This window comes from Taudactylus pleione, unplaced genomic scaffold (assembly GCF_031769625.1).
Source record: "Taudactylus pleione unplaced genomic scaffold, aTauple2 ptg000114l, whole genome shotgun sequence".
NCBI lineage: Eukaryota > Metazoa > Chordata > Amphibia > Anura > Myobatrachidae > Taudactylus > Taudactylus pleione.
The window spans coordinates 5,012,501-5,040,147 of record NW_028284516.1 but is presented as its reverse complement, the minus strand read 5'-3'; the positions used below and the strand labels follow the sequence as shown (position 1 = coordinate 5,040,147).

Genomic DNA, 27,647 nt, shown 5'->3' with positions numbered 1-27,647 from the left:
ACAACGTTACCCAGCCTCATCCAACCTCAGGCATGAGTTTTATCCGGAAGCCGCACACTGAAAGTCACAGAGGACTTCTATCAACATAGCCGGCGAGGGGTAAAGCGGGATCCGTCGAGCCCAGAGTAGGTAAGCGCCACCATTGGAGGAGGTTGCGGCATCTGGTGCTCACACGAGCCACTGCCGTTACACCTCCTCCTCAGGCAGACGTAGTCCACCCCTTCAGTGCTGGCAGCACGCGCCCGTTCAATCGGACCCACGCTGCCACACGGAGCAGGTACGGCCGATGCTAGCCAGGGGACTGACCACCCTCACACCCTCCGGAGTCCCATACTCCTACCCTGGGAAGAACGCATCCAAGGCAATCATACACATTCCTTAGTGGGACGTAGCTACCACTGACATTATAGTAACCCCATCAACACCTTCAGAGATCGTCTATTGGGAGTCACTTCTACCTTACAAGCTGCACAAACCTACAGTGCCCAAAGCACGATTTCAGATACACCAGGGCTTTGCATACAGGAGGACACTTGTTATAGTGCAACCCGTCACTTTTTCCACATGCCCGCTGACTTTCATCTATACTCCTACGGCTGATTGATACTGCATTGCCACAATTGTTTCTATTTTGTCATTTGAGACTGTCGATGTGGAGAGCCTGCTCCCATCTTTATATGTGAATTCTTAATAATTTTACTTAATCATTTCTCAACCTGTGTTTTGTCAGATTTTATTTGATGAACCTTACAGTGTCATAAAGATATACTGAACATATCACGCTATTACCACTCTAATATTGTTCATATTGCCAGATTCATTTTTCACATAACTGCATTTACAACATATGATTTTCCTAAACCACTTTAGGTTAGAGCCCTCACGGCAAGGGCTTTATAGAGCGAGTTAATTAGCTTTGTTTATTGATTACTAGATAGGAGGGTAGAGCACACAGGGAATAGCCCTCACTTGTCCATGAAATAGCTTTTGAGTTGATAGTCCCATTACTTTTGACCCTTTAAAAAGTGGAAGGCACATATAGAAACCGTTGTAATTCCTACACCGTTCACCTGATTTGGATGTAATTACCCTCAAATTAAATCTGAAAGTCTGCAGTTAAAGCACATCTTTTTTGTTTCATTTCAAAGCCATTGTGGTGGTGAATAGAGGCCAAAATATGAAAATTCTGTCAATGTCCCAATATTTATGCACCTGACTATATATCCATGTTTGTATAGTCCCCAAAGACATCATACTTAGTGGAGTGTCCTGGTTTGGGACACAACACTGAATTTAACAATAGGGGGATATCTCATGATGAGGCATCAACAACTCCTCCCCCTCCTCTTAAGACAGATGCTTATTACAGTTTGGTTTATTGCATATTCTGTTAAACATCAGATAGTACTGCATCCAATAATGGTTGCCATGTATATAGTGCACAACGTTTTACAAGCAATGAGATTGCTCTGATAAAGATTGATAAGATGCGCTTACATGTTTTTGATGTTATACTGCGCACATTGCCACATGTGAGAGACATCAGCACACAGTTCCACTACGCTTCCCAAATTACACAGTTTTACTATCCCCCTTCATTGGTTACATAATACACGTAATATTCTACACACAAGGGACTTTTCTGTTCTGTTCATTCTTCATACAGAATATTCTTTGCTGCAATATTAATACTTTTTCCTCTAATCATCAATTTGTATATCCTGTACAGTACATTTCTTGTATAGATATATACATATATTCTCGTTTACTGGTTTTTTTTCCATGTTCATTCTCATATTAATACTTAAGTTATTAATTTTTATACTTATTTTTATAAATTTTATTTTTATTACCTATTTTATTTTTTGCCATCTTTCTCCTCCTCCCATTACAGAGAGCGGCTAGCGTTTTATGGCCTCCTGATATATATGCCAGAGTAAGCATCTTACAAAACCAATTTTTGAGCCTGCATGGATTGTACGCATATAGGAAAGCATAATGACATTCTCTCATACAAGAGGGTGGGCGGAGCAACATGCTAACCCACTCTGGGATTGGACAGTTTCCATTTAACCAGACTTCGTATAGTACAGACCCGTCCTTGATGAAGGTCCGCGACTGGTCAAAACGCGTTGGAACACACGTGATACAAGCTGACGTCAGGCCAGTGAACAGCGCACAGACCAGAAAGTGCGGCTTACTGTGGTAACATCCATCGGGTCCAGCAATTACCATCAGCTGACGCCACTAGCCTCCAGCGGAAATTCGGGTCGATACTCGCTTCCATCTCCCATATGGTCTATTCTAAGAGCAAGCCACCGCGAAGGAGCGGCTGACAGTCCAGAGCAGGGAACCGTATCTCCATCTGGGACTTTTGGGTAAGTCGCAGCATGGGACGCCGTGGCTGCAGACTTACTTGTGAGGACATTAATACACACCTACGCGGGAGAAACACACGCCATTTCGGCATACGGAAACGGTCTGAGGCTCAGGCACCTTACTTACCCCGGGGCAATCACAACAGGAGGGTGGTTCTCATCTGGGGGCACACATAAGTACTGAGGTCCCTACGGAGAGTCACCCTTTGTAGGGGTTTACTCACGATCCAGACCACCCAGCTCTGAGACCCACAGTGTAACTGGACTGCCTATACAACCTCAGGGGCCTTAAGTAATTTTTCAGGCTGGGACTAATATTTTTTCTGTAGCACAGGGTAACGTAGGTACACTCCCTGAAAGAGCAAACTCCTCTCCCAGACCACTTTTAGCGTGGCCCTCAGACACACCTACCATTTTTTTCAACCCCAAATGGAAGCACTGTGTTTTTTCTATAAATATTTTAGATTTTGTAATTGACATAGTAGTAAAGAATCTTTCTTCTACACATACATATTACCCGAATAGAACACACAGGTGAGAGCTTTGTGCACATCCTCTATATCCATTTGTTTTCCAAATCGAGAATTTGGGCTTCTCTTGCACATAGCAGCTCCAGATACAGGGTATTGGCATAGCCGCGCGCTTATCACAATAATTGTTTTGATATAATTATAACTATGGCAGGAAGGAAGCAGCGCAGGGTGGGCGTCCAGTGTCCCCTATGGAATCGGAGAAAGTGATTTATCGGCAAGTACAAAAATCCTATTTTCTCCTTCATCTGCTACAGGACACTAGTAGCTTAATGAAAGTGGGGACATCCTAGAGCTTCCATCACGGGCAGGAGAGCGCTGAGAAAAAAACAGCATGGCCAAACTGCACCACAAAGATGTCAAATCTGTAAAACCGGGTAAAGGTATGCCAGCCAGACCAAGTGGCTGCCCGGCAAATAAACTCCATGGAAACCCCGCGAGAAACCCACTGAGCGAGTGGAATTCCCTGTAATTGAAAATGGAGGTTCCTTGGAGGAGGCTACATAGACCTGTCTGATGGTCTACGTGGAATGCAGAAAACACCTCGGGAAGGAATTCCATCCTCGTACAGAGTTCCACCCTATCCGCATTATAAGACCAAGTATGGAGGACGACAGGATAAAGACCCAAGTTCCGACACCCTCCTGGCTGAGGACAGATCGGGGAGAAGTACCACCTTCCATGAGAGGCACTTAAACACCACAGTATCTAATGGTTTAAACAGAGAAGACTAAGAAAGGACTAGATCTAGATTCCATGGGGCCTTAGGAGGTAAAGTGGTTGTAAACGGATAACTCCCTGCAGAAAAGTCTGAACATCTGGGAGTAAGGCCAGTTTCTTCTGGAAGAAGGCAGAGAGTGCTGAAACCTGAACCTTTAGGGAACCCAGACGTAGTCAGGCTGAGAAATCCACCTGTAGGAACAGCAGGAGTATGGCTATTTTTACATTTGTAGGAGGCGACCCCCGCCGTTCACATCATGACACAAAAGCCTTCCAAATGCGGTGGTAGTGTTTTGAAGTAACCTCTTTCCGGGCTCAGGAGCTCAGACCCGCTCGCTAGATGCTTTTGCTCGCTCCCAGCGTACGCAAATCTAAAGCACGCCCAGTAATGGTGCATACACACGGTCAGATTTTTCCTTCAGATATGAACGATAACGATTTAAAAATCGTTCAGTCGTTCATATCTGAAGGAAAATCGTTCATATCTGACATGCCTGAACGATGGACGATCAACGATGCGCGTTCCCGTTTGTCAGATAACGATATCTGACATCTGATGGGTTTGCAGTCAGACTTGGACGATTCCATTCATTTTAATGCAGTCAAAAATCGTTCAATTCGTTCAAAACTTTGGTAAAATCGTTCAAAACTTTGGTAAAATCGTTCAGTCGTTCATCTGACAAGTCTGACAAATCTGACCGTGTGTATGCTCCATAAGGCAGGTGATCGTACGTCAAGGCATTAGCACGCCCACTATGTCTTGGCGTGCGATCACTGTGTATGCAAACGCCCACCAACCCACTTGCGCATGTCATGTCCTGGAAGTGCATGAAAACATTGGTACATCGAGCACCATCGGTTGTGCTCGCAGCGCTTGAGGTTGACTATACCTTGCCGCGAGCACTGCGATCACTTCAGGTGTGAAATACAACCAGGTGACGTGTACTACGACGCTGCCTGTTAATGTTAATTATGCACGCCTCTGAAACGGCGTTGAAAAACTCAGGTACGCATGCGTTCATATCTCCACTCTTCAGTTTCTAGTGGCTTGCCCGTTACCACCCACAAACGGCCTCTCCTGTCACTCATTCAACTGGGCAGTCTATGCTGGGTGAGTGAGCGCTTCCCGACCTGTTGCAGTGGTTCGTGCACGCGCATTGTGGTACATACGCATATTGCAAATATCGGCCAGCTACGAGCGATCGCATCCTAGCGAGCGGGTCTGAATCAGCTTCTGAGAGCATAGGAGGGATTACCGTTGATGGGATCCCTTTTCGTCGTGGTATTCACCTATCAACAGCCACGCCGTCAAACGTAGTCGCCTTAAGTCTGGATAGACTAAAGGACTTTGCTGCAAGAGATCCTCTCTCAGAGGTATGGCGGAGATTGGAATACCAAGCTCTGCAAGGCCAATCCAGAGCCAATAATAGAACCTTAGAACTCTCCCTCTTGATGCGTTGTAGAATCCGAGGGAAAAGAGGAAATGGTGGGAACAGGTAGACCAATTGGAACAGACATGGTGCCGAAAGTGCGTCCACTGCCACAGCCTCCGGATCTCTTGTCCGACAGCAATATAGAGGCAGTTGATTTTGTCTGGATGCCACAAGGTCGACCTGCAGAAGGCCCCACCTTTGGACAAGTTGTTGAATTACCTGGGGATCGAGCGCCCACTTCCATGGATGCACGTCCTACCGGCTGAGGTAGTCAGCCTACCACTTGTCTACGCCTGGAATGGAAATTGCCGATATCGCCACCACTTACTTTTCTGCCCAGAGCAGGATATAGCTTACTTCCTTCAGTGCCGCCCGACTTCGGATGCTGCCTTGTCAGTTTATGTATGCCACCACCGTGGCGTTGTCCGACTGAACTCGGATGGCTCGATCCCGCAACAGGTGATGTGCTAGCTGAAGTGCGTAGGACACGTAATTCTAAAATGTTTAAATCTGTTTCCTCGTTTCCAGCGGGAACCAGAGTCCCTGGAAGTGCTTTTCCCGATTCACTGCCCCCCACCCTCTTATGGTGCATACACACGATCAGATTTTTCTTCAGACCTCAACGATAACGATTTTAAAACCGTTCAATCGTTCATATCTGAAGGAAAATCTGACATACCTGGACGATGAACGATGCGCGTTCCCGATGGTCGGATAATGATATCTGATGTGTTTGCTCTTAGACTTTGACGATTTCATTCCTTCATTTTAATGCAGTAAAAAATCGTTCATCTGACCGCGTGTATGCTCCATTAGACTCGCGTCTGTGGTGAGGAGAGTCCAATCCCACACTCCGAACCTCTTGTTCTCCAACAGGTGAGATGAGCTCAGCCACCAGAGAAGAAATATCAAAGTTCTGGGACTTAACTTCACGCACTGGTGAAGGAAAAAATGGGATCCTGACCATTGGGAGAGGAGATCCAGCTGAAAAGTTCTGGAGTGGAAACGGCCGTAAGGAATGGTCTCGAAAGACGCCACCATCTTCCCAAGGAGTCAAATGCAGAGATGCACAGATACTTGATGATGAAGAACCCTCCTCACCATTTCCTGAATGGAGGCGGTCTTTTCCTAAGGAAAGAGCGGCTGACATACAGTGTCCGGGATCATTCCCAGAAACCGGAGTCTGTGTCGGCTGCAGATGAGATTTGGAAAAGCACAGGATCCAACAGTGTCGTATTAGTAGCCTGTGAGTCACTACGATGTCTTGTAGTAACTGTTACCTGGATGATCTCCTCCTGAACGTTCACTCCAGGGAAGGGACAATTGTGATCCCTTGTGTTCGAAGGAGACCCATCAACACTGCAATAACCTTTGTGAATACCCTGGGGGCTGATGACAAGCTGAAGGGTAATGCCTGGAACTGGAAATGTGAGTTCAGTAAGTTCAGAATTGGTCTGACCGAGCCGCCCGGCTTCGGAACCACAAACAAACTGGAGTAGAATCCCCGTTTGATTTGATGCCTGGGAACTTGAACCAAAACCCGAGCGGTCAGAAACTTGTCTATTGCTTCCTGTAATACACTCTTGTTGTTGGAAACTGGCAAACCTGTGGTGAAAAACCGAGGGGGAGGTTGGAACTTAAAACAGAGTTTGTATCCCTGGGCGATGAGGTCCAGAAGCCAGGCGTCCGGAGAAGATTCTGCCCATACTTCCCTGAAGTACCGAAGATGAGCTCCCACCCTGGAGTCCCCCAGGTGAGAGGAAAGCCAGTCATGCACTGGGTTTGGTAGTGGACTTAATGTGCTGTTGAGCAGAGGGTGCTGCAGTTCTACCACAACCTCTGGAACCACAAGAAATTGTAGGTCCTCCTCTGGAGCGGCCCCTGAATCGTCCCAGGGCACAAAAGGACCGAAACAAAAAGGTCCAGAATAGGGTTTTCTAGGAGGCGGAGCAGTGGACGGAAGATAAGCAGATTTACCCCCCCAGTAGCCTAGGAAATCCATTTATCCAGTTCTGGCCCAAATAGGATACTTCCTGTGAAAGGTAGAGCTTCCACAGCTCTTTTTGATTCTGCATCCGCCTGCCACTGTCGAAGCCAAAGCGCTCTGCGCGCCAATACTGCCATGGCTGAAGTCCTAGAGGAAAGATTACAAACATCCTTGGACGTCTCTCCAAGGTAGGCCGCAGCTTCCCGTATATATTCTGCTAGAATAAGATCCTCTACAGGGAGCTGCGCCCGCATCCAGTCAGCTAACTGTTTAGCCCAAGCTTCAATCGCCTTATTGGTCCAGCAGCTCACTATTGCAGGACAAAGTCACAACTGCTGTTGTATATATGGACTTTAGAGTGTTCTTCAACCTCCTATTCCATGTTTCCTTTAATGTGGCCCCAGGAAGAATAGTCTTCTTATGGTACGTACACACTGGGCGAGATTACTGAGCGATTGCACGATTACGACATCATAATCATGCACTCAGTAAACTTGCACTATTTTTTTAATTAACTAATTTTTTATTGAAAATTTTTAAGATTATACCCAAACATAAATAAAAAGTACAACATAGTGTTCATGGCAGACATAGAAATTACTAGAAGCAAATATACATATTACATTGACATTAAAATCAAAACATATGTATATATGAAAACATACAACCAACCAACTCCAAAATAATATTGATATCCTAGTGCGCACCCAAAGGTGCCATCTGGTTCCGCACAACATAAATCTAATGGAGAACTGGTCGCATATCTGCACACTATATACCCATCAAAAAAATTACCACAAAACAGGATATAAAAACTAAAATAAACAAATAAAACCATATCCGCCAGAAAATCAAATAGAATCGCAATTAAAATACAAACCCCCTCCCCTCACCAAAACAGCCCATAACCCCCCCACCCTGTATAACCTATCCTCAACCCAGGCATACTTGGATCCCTTAACCCCCAATCCACCACTATCTATGCTAACAACCTAACCCCCCCGCCACCGAACCCGAATAAAGGATAATAGTTATATAAATGACAAGGCAATATAGTAATGGCCCTAAGCTAGGCCAGACTAGCCCCCGCCCTCCCGTAACATTTGAAATTTTATATACATTTCATCAGAGAAGTAGCAATATATTACAGATATAAGTATAACCATATACCAAAGGAGAAAAGTCGAATTAAGCATTCAGCAACAGGATATATAAAATGTCCAGCAACTAAACATAGTAACATGTTTCAAAATATTAGTATTAGTCCGGCCACATTTCTATCCCTTGAAAAAGTGAATTTGAAGTGATAGTCCCATCTTGGCACATATGAAGGAGGAACAGAGGAGGCATACTGAAAATGGTAAACCCTGGTATCTCGGCACACTTGATACAAATAAAGGACGAATCATCAGGGGTACAACAGCAACGTCGGAACAGCCAGAAATAAGATAGCAATAGGATAGCAACTAGACTCCAATTTAATCACATCCATTGGAAGGAGTAAATTTTGGACAAGTCAGTCATAGAAGCTGTGAGGGCTGCAACTTCAGAAATTGGCTGTGTAACTTGCTCATCCACATCACCTCTCAGGAGTAACACATGAAGGAAGGGTATCTGCCTGTATGTTGTCAAGCTTTGTAAGAAGGAGTAGAGGCACTGACAGCCTGAAGGATTTATTGCAAGGAGTTAGCCATATTTAGGAAGAAATGTCACACAGCTGGAATTCCAGTATAGCAGGAGAAACAGGATGTATGCTGCTGAAGCAAACACTCAGCGACAAGATGGCGGAGGCTAGCACAACACCAGAGCTCGACTCCAAGAGACGTACTTAAAACAGGAGAGCTCAAAATGGCTGATATCTCCAGCACTTTGTAAACTTCACCGCTAGGTGCAACAGATGAAAAATGTCCGCCAGCCCTTACTTATGCCGAGGCCAGGAGGAGAATCCCACGATGAACAACAGGAGGATGATATCCCAGCCAACAACAAGAGGCCCGCTGGGAAGGGAGCAGCCGGTCTAGGAGCAACGTTCCAGTGGAGACTAAACAGTCGCAACAGCAGACCAGGGAGAAGACCAAAATGGCAGCAGCCAGATCCAGCACACACAAACAGGCAGCGCGTGTAGAGAGCCGGCAGCTGAGGGCCTGGAGCGCCAGAATCGCGGCTGGAAAACAGGGAGAGACCAGCAGGTAATTATCAGCCCGATCAGCAGCCACAGAGACCAAGAGCAGGGACAGAGGCACCGGACCACATGCAGGATGGACAGGCCAACTTCAACTCCGGGGAAATACACTGTAAAATGCCACAGCAGGAATCTGTCACGGTGCACCAAAGGAGGCAGGCAGTATTAACCCACTCTGGTAGTGTCCATTAAGCCAGAATAGTTAACTGACAAGGATATAATCAGGATATATGCGGGAGCACTGGTAAAATGCTGCCTACACCAAGCCACACCCCTAGAAATCGTGCACTTTCAATGTCGGAAACTACCAGCGATGCGCGGTCCCGTTGGTCGTTCCAGACATTGCCCGTCACCTGAGCATAAAGGCCAATCTGCCGATAACATTGGCATGTTCAGGAATGATGGACTGTGCCTGCACTGAATGACTGATCATTACAGGTGATCAGGGACGACGGTACGATTACGAAGTCATAATCATACAGTCTTTCCTGATCGCCCAGTGTGTACGCACCTTTAGACAGACGAGAGACTGAAGGATCTACCGTAGGAGGAGAATCACATACATTTTCTGCTACCTGCAGGAAAAGGGTAGGAGGATAAAAACCAACGGGACACCTGGAACTTTTTATCTGGGTGTTCCAAAGCCGTAGCCAAGAGAGAATACAGTTCTTCTGAAACTGGAAAAGAGGAAACCTGTCTTTGTTTCTTTAAAAAGAAAGACGGCCGTGCAGGACTTCTGTCCTCCTCCTCTATCCTTAATACCTGGCGGTTTGCGGAGATCAACGCCTCTATCCCCTGGGACACAGGTTCGGGCTCCTCTGCCAAATCCTGAGTATATTCACCCTCTTCTAGAGCAGGCATATTCTCCTCCTCAGTCATCCGACCGGAGGAGAGGGCAACAGTCTTCTTAGAGACCTGTGGTAAGAGTCCCGCGGACGTAGCACAGGAAGTTACCATGGCTTATGTGATCCCCTCAATATTTAAAGCCAGCACTGGACCCAAACAGACCGGGGTGTAATGCCACAGCCGCGAGACCAGATTACCGGGTCTCCATGACCAAAGCATTCGCACCCCAAGCTGGGGGGATCCCCTCTCCCAAAACCCCAGGCCTGGTCTGAAGCCCGAGGCTCTTCCCCGCACCCCTGGGCTGTGGGTACGGGTGTAATGTGTAAAATAGTTGAAAACTATTGCAATTTACAGTGGAACTACAGGTGCCAGCATGCCTGCTCTTTGGCACTTGTGGAACTACAAGTGCCAGCATGCAGCTGGAACCCGTACCCCACTTTAAAATAAATAGTTAACACCACAGTACACACACACACACACACACTATAGTAAAACTATTACATACACCTTTGGCCATGGAGACCCGGTAATAGGGTCTCTTGGCTGTGGTATTACTCCCCGGTCTGTTTGGGTCCGGTGCTGGTTTTAAATATAGGGGGACCCCTACGCATTTCCCCCCCACCCCTTTATTTAAAACCAGGACTGGCCCTGCAGCCAGGTGCTGGTTCCTAAATTACAGGGGAACCCTACTCATTTTGTTCCCCGTAATTTTTGGAACCAGGACTGGCTGACCAGTCTGGGGCTGGTTATGTGTTTTATGTTATGTTTTGTGTTATGTAAACACTTAACATTAAGTAAACATGCAGAAACATACACAAATCACACTGATCCTGTGTATGTTTCTTTCAAACTCGCAGTTCAGGAGGGGGAGTGTTTGACTCTGCAAGTTTGGTCTAATCTCATGCGAGATTGTAATCTCGAATATTAGTAAGTTTGCAATCTGCATCATTTTCATGAAAAGTACTTCAGAGTTTGCCCGATGGGGAGTTGATTCGAGTTTGCGGTCTCACCAGAGTTTTAAGAGTGGGATTAAAGAACTCTCTCCCAAACTCACCCGAGTTTGCTTTAGTAAATTTGCGAGATGAAAAACATGCCTAAACTCACCAGAGATTGTCATCTTGACCAAACTCGAATCTTAGTAAATTTACCCCTTAGAGCCCCTTCCAGTCATGGTACACAAACACTGCACACACACAAAACACACAATACCTTAGTGGATAATGTTAAAGAGAAGAGACAGATATGTAGAGAGGTAGGAGAGAAGGGCAGATCAGAAGAATCACACTTGCTCTAACAGCGCTCCTATCAGTGCTAAAAACGCTAGGCACAGATGTGCTCTAAATGCTCTCCTAACCAGCCTAAGGGTGCCCATCCACTAGGTGATTAAATTGAGCGACTGAACGATAACTACATTGTTAGATAATAGTTTGCAGTTTGTTTAAAATAATTTCCAAAATGACCAGCGATGCGCGCTCCCACTGGTTGTTTAGACATCTATCATCTGGCAAACACGCTGGACAAACCTGCAGATGATTGATGTGCCTACACTGAATGACTGCTCATTCAGTGAAGGCACACCACAGACAAGCGACTGCACGATTACAATGTCGTAACCGTGCAGTAGTTGTGAGGTCTGCTAGTGGATGGGCAGTTTAAACCCCACTGATCACTTAGAGTCAGGTTAGGCTGTTTCAGCGCAGCTATAAGCAGGAGTGTTAGAGGAATCTGCGTAATGACTGCCAGCATGCGTCTCTGAAACGCTGGGGCAGCTGAGAGGAAGGAGCAGTCTCCGGAGATAAGCTCTGCTCCCCCGCTATGGTACCCATTTTATACATCGGCGCTCTGCTTCTACTATCTACAGATCGCTGTTAGAAATCCTGGCTACCCCGCTATTCGGGGAGCCAGAAGCATACTTACATACTGCCAGGGCTGCCGGTGGCGGTCATGCTAGCAGGGGCCACGATGCGCACAGCGGCATGCGGTACAATCCCCAGAGACGGTGGTCTCTATAGCCGGAGACCCATGCACGAACTGCAGGCAGTTGCGATCGGGTCTCCCCGGCAGCTCCAACGGTGCAGACAGGCTGGGGCAGCTGTTGCCTATCATCTCAAGTTCTAATAAAACTTTAATATGTCCTAAGGAGAAGTTTTGAAACATGACCACCTCCCTCAGGCACAATCTAAGACTGGGCTTGTAGGGGGATGTAGAGGGGAGGAGCTAGTCACACTTCTAAATTTTAAAGTGCCAGCTCCCACTTAGCACACGTCTATACCCCACTGTCATGAAGCCTCTAGTGGATGAAGGAGAAAAATAAAAAAGTACCTAGTACACAACATGCGTACTAAAGTGCAAAATTTAGGAAAAAGTGCATCTTTCACAGACATATCGCCACAGCTCTGAACCAAAACCAAACTTTTTATCTCTAGTACAAAATAGGTTTCACCCAATGGGGACAATTCAATTTAGTGAAATTTAATTAGCGCCGGATTGGAGTTCCCGGAGATATTTAATTGTCCCAATTGCGTCCTGCACTTAAGTCGGGAGATGCAGGTTACCGCACCTTAAGCCGGGTGTTCAGTTGCGTTAACCTCCATTCTCCTACTTCCGGATTGCTGTTGGCGCTCGTGCCAATCCCGAAAGCAGCAATGTGGCACTATTTTAGCCGGGGTTAACAGTCAATTAAATAGATTAAATAGCTCCAGGAACTCTCTCAGTGAATTGAATCGCCCCATATGAAAGTATAACTGTTGGGTTGACAACTTGTTGAGAGCCGTAATACTGGGATTCTCTCTTCGCAATGGGTTTAGATGTTCAATGAATCTGTATAAACATGAACAAATAATCTTTACATTTTGTTCGGTTTTCATTTATCACACTTTAGTGCCACCTTCTGTCCAACTCAGGAATACATTCCTTCAATTCCATATTTACTGTATCAGCCATCTCCACAATTAATGCCAGATAGCACTAAGTAATACTAGTCAGGTCTATCTGCCACCAATGCAATAAGTGGTCTTTTGCCCTAAATTAAAAATGCTGTTATTATTAAGGATTTGAAAATATGTAGAACACTTGTCAGTTACATTTATATGAAATGCTCTCTCAGTAAACATTAACACTCAGAAATAAGCCACAGCGGCTGAAGACCAAGCATAAGACATATCATCCATAGCTTTAAAACAAGAAATTGATGGACAGAATAGACTTGGACAATATATAAATATTATAGGATCTGTGTGTCCAATAACTTCTACTCTTGAGATTTACTGAAATTTTTTTTTTTAAAAAGTTGCATTATATTTAACTGAAAATTAAGCTAAAAGCAGCAAGGCTTACCAGTTTAGGTGCTAGGTTATCTATGAGAAATTATGGACTGCCAATGTCACATTTCTTATACAATAAAAGATATAGACCGCACAATAAAAAAAAATAAAAAATGCATTACTAAATAAAACATGAACAGTGCGGCATTGTATCCCAGCACTTACTGGGCGCTGAAGAACAACAGGATGGTCCGGTAAGTATTTCGGTTTCTGTCTGGACACAGAAGTGCGTGACAACTGAATCAGGAAGTCTCTGGTATAGGTGATTCTGCCTATGTACAAAAGCACATCAGTGAGTAAGGGGGTCATGTAACGGGCTCTATAGAGATGCTGACAGAGGGCACTCAGAGCCCTGCAGAGTCAGGATGGACACGGCAGAATTCAAATGTTATCTATCCGTATCTAGACACTTCTACGGCTGCACTTATAATTTCTATACATCTCTAGGAGTTGGCAAGACTCTAAAATGAAAAATGTAAAAAACAAAAAACTAGATTAGGGGGCGGGATCGGGTACTAGGACCACAAACTTTCCTTTGTAAAATAATAATAATAATAATAATAAAAAAAAAAAAAAACATTAGATTAAATGACAATTGTGTACATAGCTGGCTGGTCCACAGGAGCGGTTTTGTACAGCTGGATTCCAAATAAAATGGCGCTCAAAGAACAGTTTTTGTGGACAAGCCTTTACTAAGCAGAGGGAGTACTCTGTAAATAGCACTAGAAGCAGCATATGATTATCATGTTTTGTGGTACTTTTATATAGTTTTTTTTTTTTCTTTCCTTAGGGGGGCGAGAGTTAACCGGACTACATTAAAAACACTGCTCATCTAACTATCTAACTAGAAGTTCTGTGAAATATGTTTACCAATTACCTTTTCTGGTTTGCATCTGTGGTTTTTCTAGCTGTGTGGGAACCGCAGGATCCTTTAATGTGTCATACAAGTTGTGAATAGAGCACCACTGAGGGAGTAAATAATAATAAGAAAATGCATGTTCAATTGAAAAATCAATAGGGATCACTGAAGAATATTGCTTAGTAAACAAGACACAACTTTGCACAAGTGACATAATCAATATGAGGTGTTCAGACAGTACACGTTGCTGTGGACTCAGCATCACAACAATCTAGGAGGGGGGGGGGGGGGGGAGGGTGTTTGAGGATTCATTTAGCTGCGGTAATTTACCAATTCAATTAGTCTACCAGGGGCTATTCAGCCGGCGGGCACATAACAGGGGATCAGGCCCAAAAAGATCCCCAATGTTAACAGGTGCCGTGACCTTGTTAAAGCATGGAATCCATGACAAGTTCACAGACCTGTGTCTATAGCGCCCGTTAACTTGTTAATTTAACACGCATTACTAGGGGGCTCGGACAAAATGGGGGCTGGAACTGAACATCCCCAGGCTGAATTGAATTCGGCCCTAGGACTATCTCAGGTTCACAGTGGGTCAGGTCACTTAAGGGAACAGTAAAAAAAGAAAGATTAAAAAAAACAAGAAATATGGTAAGAACTTACCTTTGTTATCTCTGTTTCTACGAAGTCCATAGGGTCCACAGGGTTGACCTTGGGGTATAGCTGGATCTGAATCCACGGGCACCACGCAGTTAAAGCTTTGCTGCTCCCAGGATGCACTTGGGTCCGTCCTCCTCTATACCCCGCCCCCGAGCCACAGCACCTCAGTTGGTAAGCAGCCAAGGCCGGAGGAGGAGACTAAACAGAGAGAAGGAAGACTGGAACACACAAGAAACCATACTCACAGAAATGGGAGACGGAAAACCGGTCACCAGCCACACAGCCCATATGAAGCCAGGTGAGTCAGGGCGGGCGCCCTGTGGACCCTATGGACTTCGTAGAAACAGAGATAACAAAGGTAAGTTCTTACCATATCTCTTGTTTTCTACTTCAGGGTCCATAGGGGGTCCACAGGGTTGACCTTGGGGATGTCCCAAAGCAGTTCAACTAAGGGCGGGGACGCTCCTGTGCTGAAAGGAGTACCCGGCGTCCGAAGGATGCATCCTGAGAGGCGAAGGTGTCAAACGCATAGAACCTCAAAAACGTTTGAAAGGAAGACCAAGTGGCTGCCTTACACAGCTGAACAGCGGAGGCGCCACGTCTAGCAGCCAAAGAGGGACCCACAGAACGAGTGGAATGAGCCTTAACAGAGGCTGGCACAGGTAAACCCTCCTGTGCATAAGCCTCACAAATAACTGAACAAAGCCAACGGGCTAACGTCTGCTTGTTGGCAGGCCAACCCCTCTTGTGAAAACCGAAGAGGACAAACAAAGAATCAGACTTCCTAACCGAAGCAGTCCGGTCCACGTAGATTCTAAGTGCCCGGACTACATCTAAGGAAGCCTCACCAGCGGAAAGATCAGGTGACTGAAAAGCTGGCACGACAAGCTCCTGATTAACGTGGAACTTGGAAACCACTTTGGGCAAAAACTCAGGACGAGTGCAGAGCACCGCTCTGTCCTGGTGAAAAATCAGAAAAGGGGGGTGACAGGAAAGCGCCCCCAACTCTGACACCCTCCTGGCAGAAGCAATTGCCAGGAGAAAAACAGTCTTGAACGTCAGCCACTTGAGGTCCACCGACTCAAGAGGCTCAAAAGGAGGACCCTGCAAGACCCGTAGCACCACCGCCAAGTCCCAAGGAGCCACAGGAGGCACGAAGGGAGGCTGGATCCTGAGAACACCCTGGAAAAAGGTGTGAACAACCAGTAGTGTAGCAATCCGTCGCTGAAACCACACGGACAAAGCATACACATGAACCTTCAGAGAGGCCAGGCGTAAGCCGAGGTCCAAACCTGATTGAAGGAACTCCAAGATTCTGGAAACCCGGAACACCTGAGGATTATAGTTTCTGGATTCACACCACTGAAAGTAAGTGCGCCACACCCTGTGGTAAATCCGTGCGGAGGCAGGCTTGCGTGCCCTAAGCATGGTACCAATGACCGAACTGGAGAAACCCCTAGACCTCAAGACGGCTGTCTAAAGAGCCACGCCGTCAAAGACAGCCGACCCAGATCCGGGTAAAGGCAGGGCCCTTGAGACAACAGGTCCCGACGCTGAGGAAGAAGGTACGGAGCGTCGATGGAGAGACACCTCAGATCGGAGTACCAAGGACGTCTGGGCCACGCCGGAGTCACCAGCACGAGCGTGCCGCCGTCCTGCTTGAATTTCTGCAGAACCCGAGGAAGTAAGGATATCGGAGGAAACAGATACGCCAGGTGAAACGTCCATTTCACCAACAACGCGTCTACCAGACTGGCGCCTGCGTCTCTTGTCCTTGACCCGTAAACGGGCAACTTGTGATTGTGACGGGAGGCCATCAAGTCCAGCTCCGGCAGCCCCCACCTGTCCACGAGTAGCTGAAACACCTCTGGGTGAAGCGACCATTCCCCGGGATGCACGTCGTGACGGCTGAGGAAGTCCGCCTCCCAATTGAGGACTCCGGGAATGAAGACTGCCGAGATCGCTGGAATGTGACACTCCGCCCAAGCAAGGATGAGAGACACCTCCGACATCGCTGCCCGACTGCGAGTTCCTCCTTGGTGGTTGATATATGCCACCGTGGTGGCGTTGTCGGACTGCACCTGAACCGCCCTTCCGTGAAGAGCGTGACCGGACGACTGCAGGGCCCGGTATACTGCCTGCAGTTCCAGAATGTTGATGGGAAGAAGAGCTTCTTCCGCAGACCAACGACCCTGAAGTGACAACGAGCCGGTCGCTGCCCCCCAACCCCGAAGACTAGCATCCGTCGTGAGCAGGACCCACTCCGGGATCCAAAAGGGGCGCCGCTCGACCAGATGAGCTGTTTGAAGCCACCAAGCCGAAGACTGCTGAACCTCCGAGGACACCAGCAACTGAGAGTGGATCCGGTGAGGTAACCCGTTCCATTCCGATAGAATCAGCCCCTGCAGGGGCCGGGAATGGAACTGGGCAAATTCCACCATGTCGAATGTTGACACCATGGAGCCCAGAACTCTCATAGCCGAATGGACAGACAGGCGGCAACTGCTCAGGCAACTGTGTATCCTCAGCTGCAGGGAGGAGACCTTCTCCGGGGTCAGGAAGATCCTTTGCTGACGAGAATCCAGCAGGGCTCCCAAATGAACCATCCGCTGAGATGGAATCAGGGAGGACTTTTTCCAATTTATCAGCCACCCGTGCGCTTGCAGGCAAGCGATCGTCAGGTGGAGATGTTGAAGCAGTACCTCCGGGGAGCTCGCCAGCAACAGGAGGTCGTCCAGATACGGCAGCAGCCGTACATTCTGGTTCCGAAGATGTGCGGCCATGACCGCCATAATCTTCGTGAACACCCTCGGTGCCGTGGAGAGACCAAAGGGTAGCGCCCGGAACTGATAATGGTGTTGAAGGATAGCGAACCTCAGATACCGCTGGTGCGAAGGTGCTATCGGAACATGGAGGTAGGCGTCCTGGATATCCAGGGACACCATGTAATCCCCCGGTTCCATCGCCAGAATGATGGAACGTAACGTTTCCATCCTGAACTTGGGAACTCTGAGGAATTTGTTCAGAGACTTCAAGTTGAGGATAGGGCGATGAGAACCATTGGGTTTCCGCACCAGAAACAGAGAAGAATAGTACCCCGTCCCTCGTTGTAATTGAGGAACGGGAACAATGACCCCTGCTGTCAGCAAGCACTCTATAGCTTCCTGAATCTGTAAGGACTTGGTCGTATCCTGAGAAGGACTCGTGCAGAAAAACTGGTGGGGTGGTCTGTGCCGAAAAGACAGGGCGTACCCCTGGGAGACCACTTCTCGAACCCAGGCATCCGTGGTGGTATTGTGCCAGCACTGGGTAAATAGAAGAAGTCGGCCTCCCACTCTGGGGTCCCCCAGAGGGAGGCCCGTCCCATCAGGCAGAAGGTTTAATCTTCCTGCTTGGAAGAAGGGCGCCTGGCACTCCAGGCCTGTTTCTTGGGCTTAGAAGCAGCCTTGGTCGTCGACTGCCTCGGGAAGGACTGACCTTTGGCCTTGCCCTGAACCCGAAAGGACCGAAAAGCAGAGCTCCGAACCTTGGTAGGTGCAGAAGCCGAAGGGAGGAAGGCCGATTTAGATTTAGCCAGAGTGTCCACAATTTTGTCCAAGTCTGGACCAAAAAGCAACTCCCCATTAAAAGGTAAGGCCTCCAGCCCCTTTTTGGAGTCAGCATCAGCTCTCCAAGACCTCAGCCACAAGGACCGACGCGCCGACACATCTGCAGCCGACACCCGAGAGGTCAGCAGGCTTGTATCCAACGATGCTTCCCCAATGTAGGAAGCCGCATCCCTCATTTGACCTATCAATGCTCTCTGGATCTCCGGAGCATCTTCCGGAAAGGTATCCTCCAAAGCATTGGCCCAACTCTCGATGGCCTTAGCCACCCAAGAGATGGCCATGGACGGACGGGCCACCGCCCCCGAGAGAGAGTAGATAGACATCAAACAAGTCTCCACCTTCCTGTCCGTGGGATCTTTCAGGGAGGAGATTGACGGCAAAGGCAGCGTAGCGCTTTTAATTAAGCGGGTAACGTGGGAATCCACCAGGGGAGGAGTTTCCCACTTCCTGCAATGAGCCTCTGGAAACTGATAGTTCAAAGCCAACCACTTCTGCGGTTGGAACCTCTTGCTGGGCAACTGCCAGGCCCCTGCCATATGATCAGTCAACTGATCGGACAGGGGAAAAACCGTCGAAGCTACTTTGGCCTTTTTAAAATTTGGGTACTTTGACCTGGGGGCCGGCACATCCTCCTCAATGTGAAGGATGGCCCGCACCGCCCTAACCAATGCCGGCACATTAATGGAAGACTTAGCCTCCACCTCCTGGGCCCCGGCATCAGAGTCAGAGTCTTCATGGATCTCCCAGTCATCCGAAGACACGTCCGTGTACTGAGCCGCCAGTGAAGCCGGAACGGAACGCTTGGACGCCCGAGGGGGCAAATCACTGTGCAACATAGTTTGAAAAGCAGATGACGAAGCCGCCAGGCTCTGAACAGAGCTGGAGAGGACGTCCACCCAAGGCGGGGGTACTGCCTGAGGATAGCCCTGAAAAGGTACCATCGACTGCTGCGGCACAGTGGGGGATTGCACGTATACCGGCAAACCCGCATAAGGACCCACAGTCTGAGACCCGGGAGGAGACTGCACCAGACGCGTCACACCCGGGGAACGGGGGATGGTAGGCTGGGGCAACGCCCTAGAAGGGGCCGCAGTCGGGACCGCCAGCACTTGCGTAAACATCGCCCACGGAGGATCCTGCGCCACCGGGGGTTTAGAAGGTCCAGGTACCAACTGGCACCACCCACACAGACCGTCCTGAGACAAATCCGCCCTGTCAACTCCTGCCGAACAGCGTCGGCATGAAAAAAAAACACAGGAGCCACAGAGTGCTCATTCTCCTCATCAGACATGACACAAACTTTTTTGCAATAAAAGTGTCTCACCGAAACGAGGTAAGGCGTATAACACCCACGCACTCCCAAGTATGCAACCCGAACAGCCCACAAACTGGTACTCCTGCATATAAAATTTTAAAAACAATTCATTTGCACTATGAGAAGTGGTTTACTTTTTTGTGTTTGAGATGCTATAAAAATGAAGGACTGTTTTGGAAAAAGGTCTCTGCCAGAAGAGGACTGAACACTTACTGGACCATTGTCACCTAAGTATATGTGTTCTACGATATATGAGTTGCATCTACACTCAGTAAAAGAGACAAACAATTGTATTTTTCACCCCTAGACCTATCCCAACTCCAGGCACGCTGGTTCCATTTTTCGTTTTTCAAATTAAATTAAAAAGAACTCATCCCCAATTGACTGCTTCGCTCACAGTAACTGTGGCAACTCTTCAAGCAATGAGATTATACAAAGCGTTTAAAGATATTGGAATAAAAATTGTCCAATTTTAGCCCGAGGGATTTATGCAAGATACCGGCAGTAATTATTTTACTCCTCTGTGTGTGGTAAAAGAATATAGAACAGCTGAGAGATTAGAGATGCAGATGAACACACTTATTTTTACAGAATATGGAAACAAGGGGAACTGAAATCACGTGATATACACAGCACAAAGGAGGCACCACCTGCAATATGAACACGAATTCCAGCTTCAGTCAGCTATAGACATCTACAGCCATTTAACAAAACTGAAGGCTTACCAGACTAAAGTAATCTTGCATGTTGTCCTTACAGCAATCTGTAATTTCTGTCTGCAAATTTACCATAATTAGAGATCCTGCAAAGAAAACAGAACATTCCACATTAATTACACTGTACAAGAAATGCAGTACTTTTAATTTGTTACCTTTGTAAAAATAACCAAACTTTACCAATTGTGGTCATGAAACGCAAATATGACTTCAGAATGTTATCTCTAGTTTTTGAGTTGCACTACTTGCACTATATGTACTTCAGTAATATAATCATAGTTCAAAATAATCTGATATTTTCTTGATACATTATAAACAGTTGTTTCAATGCAATCAATCGCAAATAAGAACACACAGAAAACATACAGCATGAGGGAGCTCTGTCTTTGCTTGTATTCCTCTTCTGGAGCATCTCTCGTCACTGTCCAACAGTAGTCAGCAAGCATAGAAGCGTTCCACCTACCCAGATATCTTCCTTCCACTACTGAAATGCCTTGGTGGAATCGCTCACTGTGCTCGTTGCTCCCTGCACTTGTCAGGGATGAAGTCAAGATGAGAGCAGAGAAAGTGAATTTTGAGTAACATGCTGCAGCCTATTTGTGAAAATCTTTCGAGAAAAGATTCAATCTCAACATAGTTCCCAGCTCTTCTGTCACCCAAGTAGCCATATGTACAACAGCTTTCAAAGCTTCCCAAGTCGATTAATTCATTGATCTGGAGGACTCGGTCGAAGATTTCGTGCTTAAAAAGTTGATGAATTTGCGGACCAACAAAGATTCCTTCCTTAGCATCACCCAGAAGTGGAAATTCCTTCTCGGGTACTTGAAAGTTTCTCCATCTTTGTTCATCCCCTTTAGAAAGTTCTTCATAAGTCTGAGTTTGATGTGTAAAGGGGTCAGACGAATTTTGCTTCAGTCAACCAGTGGACGGTGATGGACATTTTTCTCCAAAGACTACATGGCATATAATTAGAGATGTGCGCCGACCCCCGTGTTTTGGTTTCGGATTGCCCCTGGTTTTGGATCTGGATTGGTTTTGCCAAAACCTCACCTCCGTGTTTTGGATCTGGATTTTTTTCTTAAAAAAAAATAAAAATAAAAAACACACAACACACAGCTAAAATAATCATCACACAAAATGGGCCTTTTTTTTGTTCCTACAGTCTTAACCTCAATAACATTTATTTCCACTCGTTTCCAGTCAATTTTGACCACCTCACAATATTGATTTGTTCATCTAATTATAGGGCCAAAAGGTTGCATCCAGATTGCTGACTCAAAACTGATTGATATAATTATTAATAGAGTTGAGGACTGTGCAAAGATGATTGTTGGGATACCCTTGAGGATTGAAGAATTGATAGTTGAGAGTTGGTGCAGCCCCTGGCTGTAAAATTTGATAATAAATTAATTGAAAAACAATTCATTGGTGCAGCCCTGGGCTGAATAATTAATAATTTAATTAAATAAGTAAAAAGCAATTCATTGGGTGCAGCCCCTGGCTGTTAAATTGATAATAAATGTAAAAATAAATCATTGGTTCCTAAACCAACCATAACATTAATTTAAAATGTCAGGCAGCAATGCCCCAATCAGCAGATAATGGAATGGAAAAAAGGTGCAAGATGGAATAGTCCTTGGGCCCTCCCACCCACCCTTATGTTGTATACGCAACAGGACAGTTTAACAAACCAATCATTTCAGTGACAAGGACTGCAAATTGTGACTGAAATGCTTGGTTTGTTTGGACCCCCATAAAACAAGCTGCCAATGTGCATTGGACATGGAAATGAAGATGATCCCATACACAAACTGGCTTTACATTACAAGTAATCATCCTCCTTGTCATCCCAATCAGTGTGTACTCTTCTTCACACAATATTAATTCGTCCCTGCTGTATTCCACCATAGGCGCCTTGTTGGTAGAGGTCTTCCTCGTGGAATTTGTAATTCATTTTAATGAACATCATGTTTTCCACATTTTGATAGAAGTAACCTCCTACGCCGTTCACTGACAAGGTTGCCAGCTGCACTGAACACTCTTTCGGAGTACACACTTAAGGGTGGGCAACTTTAGTAATGCAAAGCCAGTTTGTGTATGGGACTCCAAATTGCCTTTTTTTCCTGCCAGTACTGAAGGGACTGTCTGACATGCCTATTAGGATGTTATCTCTGAAATAGTCCTCCACCATTCTGTGAATGGAGACCGTATCACAGTCACGGTAGAAGACATTTCACTACTAGGCAGTTCTCTCAGGCCCGACCAGATGTCATTTTTGGGTGACTGATCTGCATGATCAGCAGGCATTCTATAAGGATAGCAGCTGCAGAAACTGGAGGAGATTGCGTTTCACATGCGGCTGCACCTGACAATTTTTTTACCAACATCTTTTTGCACAGTTTTAGATTTTTGTCTGCTGGAAAAAAAACTCACAGGGCAGGACTTAAACCTAGGATCCAGAATGGTCGCCAAAATAGATTATTCAGATTTCAATAGATTCACTTCACCAGGATCCAAGAGTAGTCAATCCAGGGCTTGATCCACCACTCCGACATACTTTGCGCAATCGCTCAGTTTCACCTCCTCCAGCTGTGTTTGAAAAAGTCTTATGAGGGGAATGACCTGACTCAAGCTGGCAGTGTCTGAACTAACTTTACGTGTGGCAAGTTCAATGTGTTTGAGAACCTTGCACAACACGGAAATTATTCTCCACTGCGCTTGAGTAAGGTGCATTACCCCTCCACGGCCTATGTCATAGTCCGTTGTATAGGCCTGGATGGCCTTTTGCTGTTCCTCCATCCGCTGAAGCATATAGAGGGTAGAATTCCACAGTGTTACTACCTCTTGCTTCAGCTGATGGAAGGGCAAATTTAACAGTACCTGCTGGTCATGCAATCTTCGACAAGCGGTCGCCGAATGTCTAAAATATCCGGATATTTTGCAGGCCACCGAGAGCATCTCCTGCATGACCGTGTCAGTTTTTAAAAAACGTTGCACCACCAAATTTACTTTGTGAGCAAAACATGGGACGTGTTAGAATTCGCCCAGATGTAATGCTCTCACAATATTGCTGGCATTGTCCGAAATCACACATCCTGAGGAGAGTCCAAGTGGGGTAAGCCATTTAGCAATGATTTCCCTAAGTTTTTCTAAGAGGTTCTCAGCGGTATGCCTCTTAGTGAAACCAGTTATACAAAGAGTAGCCTGTCTCTGTATCAGCTATCTTTTGGTAGATGCTGCTGCTACTGTTGTAGGCAATACACTTACCCAGTGGGCTGTCTCAGTCATGTAATCCTTAGTTTGCCCTGTCCCACTTGTCCACATATCAGTGGTCAAGTGGACAGTGGGTACAACGGCATTTCTGGGGACATTAATAAGGTTTCTTTTAATGTCCTTGTACAGATTTAGAATTGCTCTTCTAGCGAAGTGGAATCTAGAAGGGATCTGGTAGCGAGGACACAGGACCTGAATTAACACTTGAAAACCCACTGCAGTAATGGCGGATACTGGACGCACATCTAATACCAGCATAGCTGTTATGGAGTCAGTAATCCGCTGTGCAACTGTGTGATTGCTGTCATACTTGTTTACCCTTGCAAACGATTGACAGTTAATTGGTTTTTTGGAGGATACGCTACAAGTAGTCTTCCTCTTGGTCCCCTTCTGGGATGAAGATCCACTGACAGCAACAGCAGCAGCAACAGGCGTAGTCATCAAGGATCCTTCTGAGGAATCAATCATGCTTCGAATACCAACATTGGATGCAGCAAGACTACTCCCGATGACGAATGAGGATGTTGATGATGCAGGTGTTGGAGATCGAAGGTTCTTGGATCTCACAGAGAGGCAGCAGGTAGGAGACACTGGACTTGTTACTTTGAGTTTTGGAACTTGGCGACGTACACTTTGATATATGATGAATGCGCTCCAAGTGACGTAACAAGGATGAGGTTCCTAGGTGGTTTATGTCCCTCCCTCTACTCACTCTTGCATGGCAACGGGCAAATATGGCTTGATCGGGGTGGAAATAATTCCACACGTGAGAAGTGGATTTTTTTGTCTTTTGTCCCGGCATGACAACAATGGGCTTTGGCTTTTTCAATCCATGGGCAACAGCTGTTGCCTTACTTACACAAAGGACATCCTCGGCATCAACATCCTCATCACCAACATCATCATCCTTAGCGCCTTCAACTACCAAAATATCCTCCTCCTCCATGTGCAATTCCACAGAACCATCTTCAATGACTACGTCTGCAAGATGTTGACTGCCCTTCCCCACATCTACAGAGGGCACACAAATGTTGGAACTTGGAGGATCCTCCAGTACACTAGTATTTAGGTCTGGCTCACACATGGCAACTGCGGACACACTTGCACTCTCCTCAGGGACTTGTGATTTCGATTTCTCAGGCCACCAGTTGTTTTTTCCAAAGGGCTATCAGAATCACCAGTCTTCCTAAAGAAAGTCCAAGGTCTTATCCTTTCCTTGCAACTTTGTGTAGTGAAGGGCATATTAGCAATTTTTTGTTTATCTAAAGGCAACTTGCCTTTTGATTTTTTTTCTTTACTTCTGTAAAAGTAGCTTTACCATTTCGATGGCGTGACTTAAGCCCCGGGGCATGGGTCTTCATAGAGGACGAGGAAGTTGACGGCTTTGCACTGCTGGCGGCAGTTACAACATGTGGTTCTTGGCTTTGCTCTCCTGTCATGTGACAGCCCTCCATATTTTCTGCGGTCTTGAAGCAGTTGCGTTGCAGACTTGATCGATTTTGTGCGGCTAAGCCTAACATGCACAGACAATTATATATATTAGAAAAAAAAGTTTTTTTTATTTTTTCGCTCTAGAACTTTGGGCTGGAGTCGGGCAGCACTAGCTGGAGTTGCAGACTTGCTGTATTTTGTGCGGTTAAGCCTAACACGCACACAGACAAATATATATTACACACACACAAAAAAAAAACTACACAACTTTACTTGGGTCCAGATGGACGCAGTAGACAACATGAGCCCAGATGGATCAGAACCAGCCCAGATGGATCAGCAAAAGCCCAGATGGACACAGCAGACAACACAATACAAGTTACACAACGCCAGCCCCAGCATCTCTCCCCAGCCCTACACTACCCACCCTCCCTGTTCAGTCTCCACAGCCGGTGTGAAATGGCGCCCGCCGCGAGATGTCGTCTCTTTAGTCTCGATTTGGAGATACGAGTCGGCGGAAACAATCCGAGCCCACTTAGATCCGACTCAGATCTCCTTAGTTCGGGTGGGTTCGGATCTCTTAGATCGCTCATCTCTAATAATGATCTCTCATTACTGTATTAAGGTTTGCCAACCTATAAATTCTCTAGACACCAATCATCCCAAGTATTTAGAGAGAGCTAAGTTTTAAATGCTAAGCTCAATTAGCAGCAACAATTTTCACTTTATAAATATTTTCAGTTGCACAGTGTTACTTAAATATGTGCACATTGGCTTGTATAAAAAGGTAAGAAGTTTTTTTTTAGCTAGTACCGATTTATACTTTTACTTCACTGCAAAATAGGAAGAACGCTAAACAAATACTTCTGTGACATCACACACCTACTTTAGCGAAACTGCAATCTTTTTATTCAGCTCACATTACGAACATGCAAGCCAACATGACAGACTTTTCAAGGTTGCACGTGTATTTGTCAACCAGTGATAGAAAAGGAGGGGATTGAGGCAGTTTCTGATCTAATTTACGTGCGCTAGTATGCTTACTTTTGTGCTGACATGCAAGAATGAGATTTCATTTTCTTGTACAGGATAATTTTAAATAATTTACTTAATGGGCAAAACATTTTTCAAGAAAGTGGTGCTGAGGAGCATTGCCTGCTTTGTGGAAGGGTGTTCAGCGCCCATCTTCCTCTAAACGGCACTTGAATTTTACAGCTCATACGAAGGTCGATTTTGGTAAATTTTGTATTTCAGGGTCTAAATCATACATTTCTATACATGTGATTTTTGACAATTATTTTTTAAACAATGTCAAAAATCGTCTGTTAGCAAATGTGTGATTTAGGGGTATATTTACTGAAAATGTCAGTGTCTAAATCAGAGTTTTTTTACAGTGTTTATAATAAAAAAAAAAATGTGTGTGATTTAGGCCCTGAAACACAATTTGCATTTTGTAAAATAGACCCCCTGGTCTTGTTCCTACAAGTTATACACTTTCTAGTGGCACTTTTAGACCAAAATCTTCAAGCAGTATCTTTTTGTTTTAAGAGTACACTGTGAATCTGCACCTTTTAGTATTCATAAATAACCAGCTCTGCACTTAAACAGTGTAAAGATAAAAACAATATTTAAAGCTACCGATGTGGAAAAATAAAACAATTAAAATATATTTTTTCTGTGTGGGTGTTCCTGCTTTTTGAGCTTAAAGAGGAACAGTTTGTAAAAATATCCTCCTGTTATTAAAGTTTCCCCAAAATAATGGAAATGCATAAGGTACAATGATTAAAGAAAACATTAAAAGGTGATGTGATAAGTGTAGAGAGCCAAGTACAAGCGGAACTCACCGTCATCAGGTACACAACGACGAATAGGTCTTGCTGGTTGAAGAGGTTTGCGTATTAATTTTTTTCCTTCCATTTCATCACTCAGCAGCAAGTGACAACCTTTAAAATATCAAATTTAAGATATTAGTCACTTAAGCACTCCATGAAGGATAAAAAAAAAAAAAAAAAAAACAACCAGATACAATCGGTGACTGAGAAAGCCTCCGATTGTCAGAGGCGAAACACATCAGTGAACCCAGATATTACTGGTCCCCTTTGTGGTTCCAGCAGCCTGGATATCTATTGGAGAAGGGTCTCACGCTGGATGTTTTACAGCTTACGCGCATGGACAGTCTTTTTCCCCGCTGGTTTCAAAAACCATCTGCAGCCGCTGCACGCTCTGGTCCAGTACACACAAGAGACAGTGCTCTCTATAAGCCAGACTGCTGCTACACAGACGATACAGAACCAGGACTGGGGTAATTATTTATGGACTTGAGCCAATAAGCACAACAACGTGGGCACGCTGCTGAGACTCTTATATTTTTACTGTCATTTGGGAC

General features: G+C 45.8%; 1 protein-coding gene across 3 annotated transcripts in view; it reads right to left on the bottom strand.

Annotated features, from left to right (window-relative positions):
- The window catches only part of CUNH8orf88 (chromosome unknown C8orf88 homolog), a 60,637-nt gene that overhangs the window by 14,903 nt on the left and 18,087 nt on the right, over positions 1-27,647 (bottom strand). The window contains exons 2-7 of one of the 3 annotated variants that reach the window (XM_088471511.1): positions 27,106-27,204; positions 20,567-20,643; positions 14,922-15,116; positions 14,277-14,364; positions 13,565-13,671; positions 12,495-12,896 (exon numbers count right to left, since the gene is read on the bottom strand). In XM_088471511.1, the coding sequence (XP_088327637.1) occupies positions 12,888-12,896; positions 13,565-13,671; positions 14,277-14,364; positions 14,922-15,116; positions 20,567-20,643; positions 27,106-27,204 (575 nt within the window). In that variant the 3' untranslated portion in view covers positions 12,495-12,887. Of the gene's footprint in view, positions 1-12,494; positions 12,897-13,564; positions 13,672-14,276; positions 14,365-14,921; positions 15,117-20,566; positions 20,644-27,105; positions 27,205-27,647 lie in introns of those variants that run through there. The other 2 variants (XM_088471510.1, XM_088471512.1) reach the window with 2 other exon arrangements.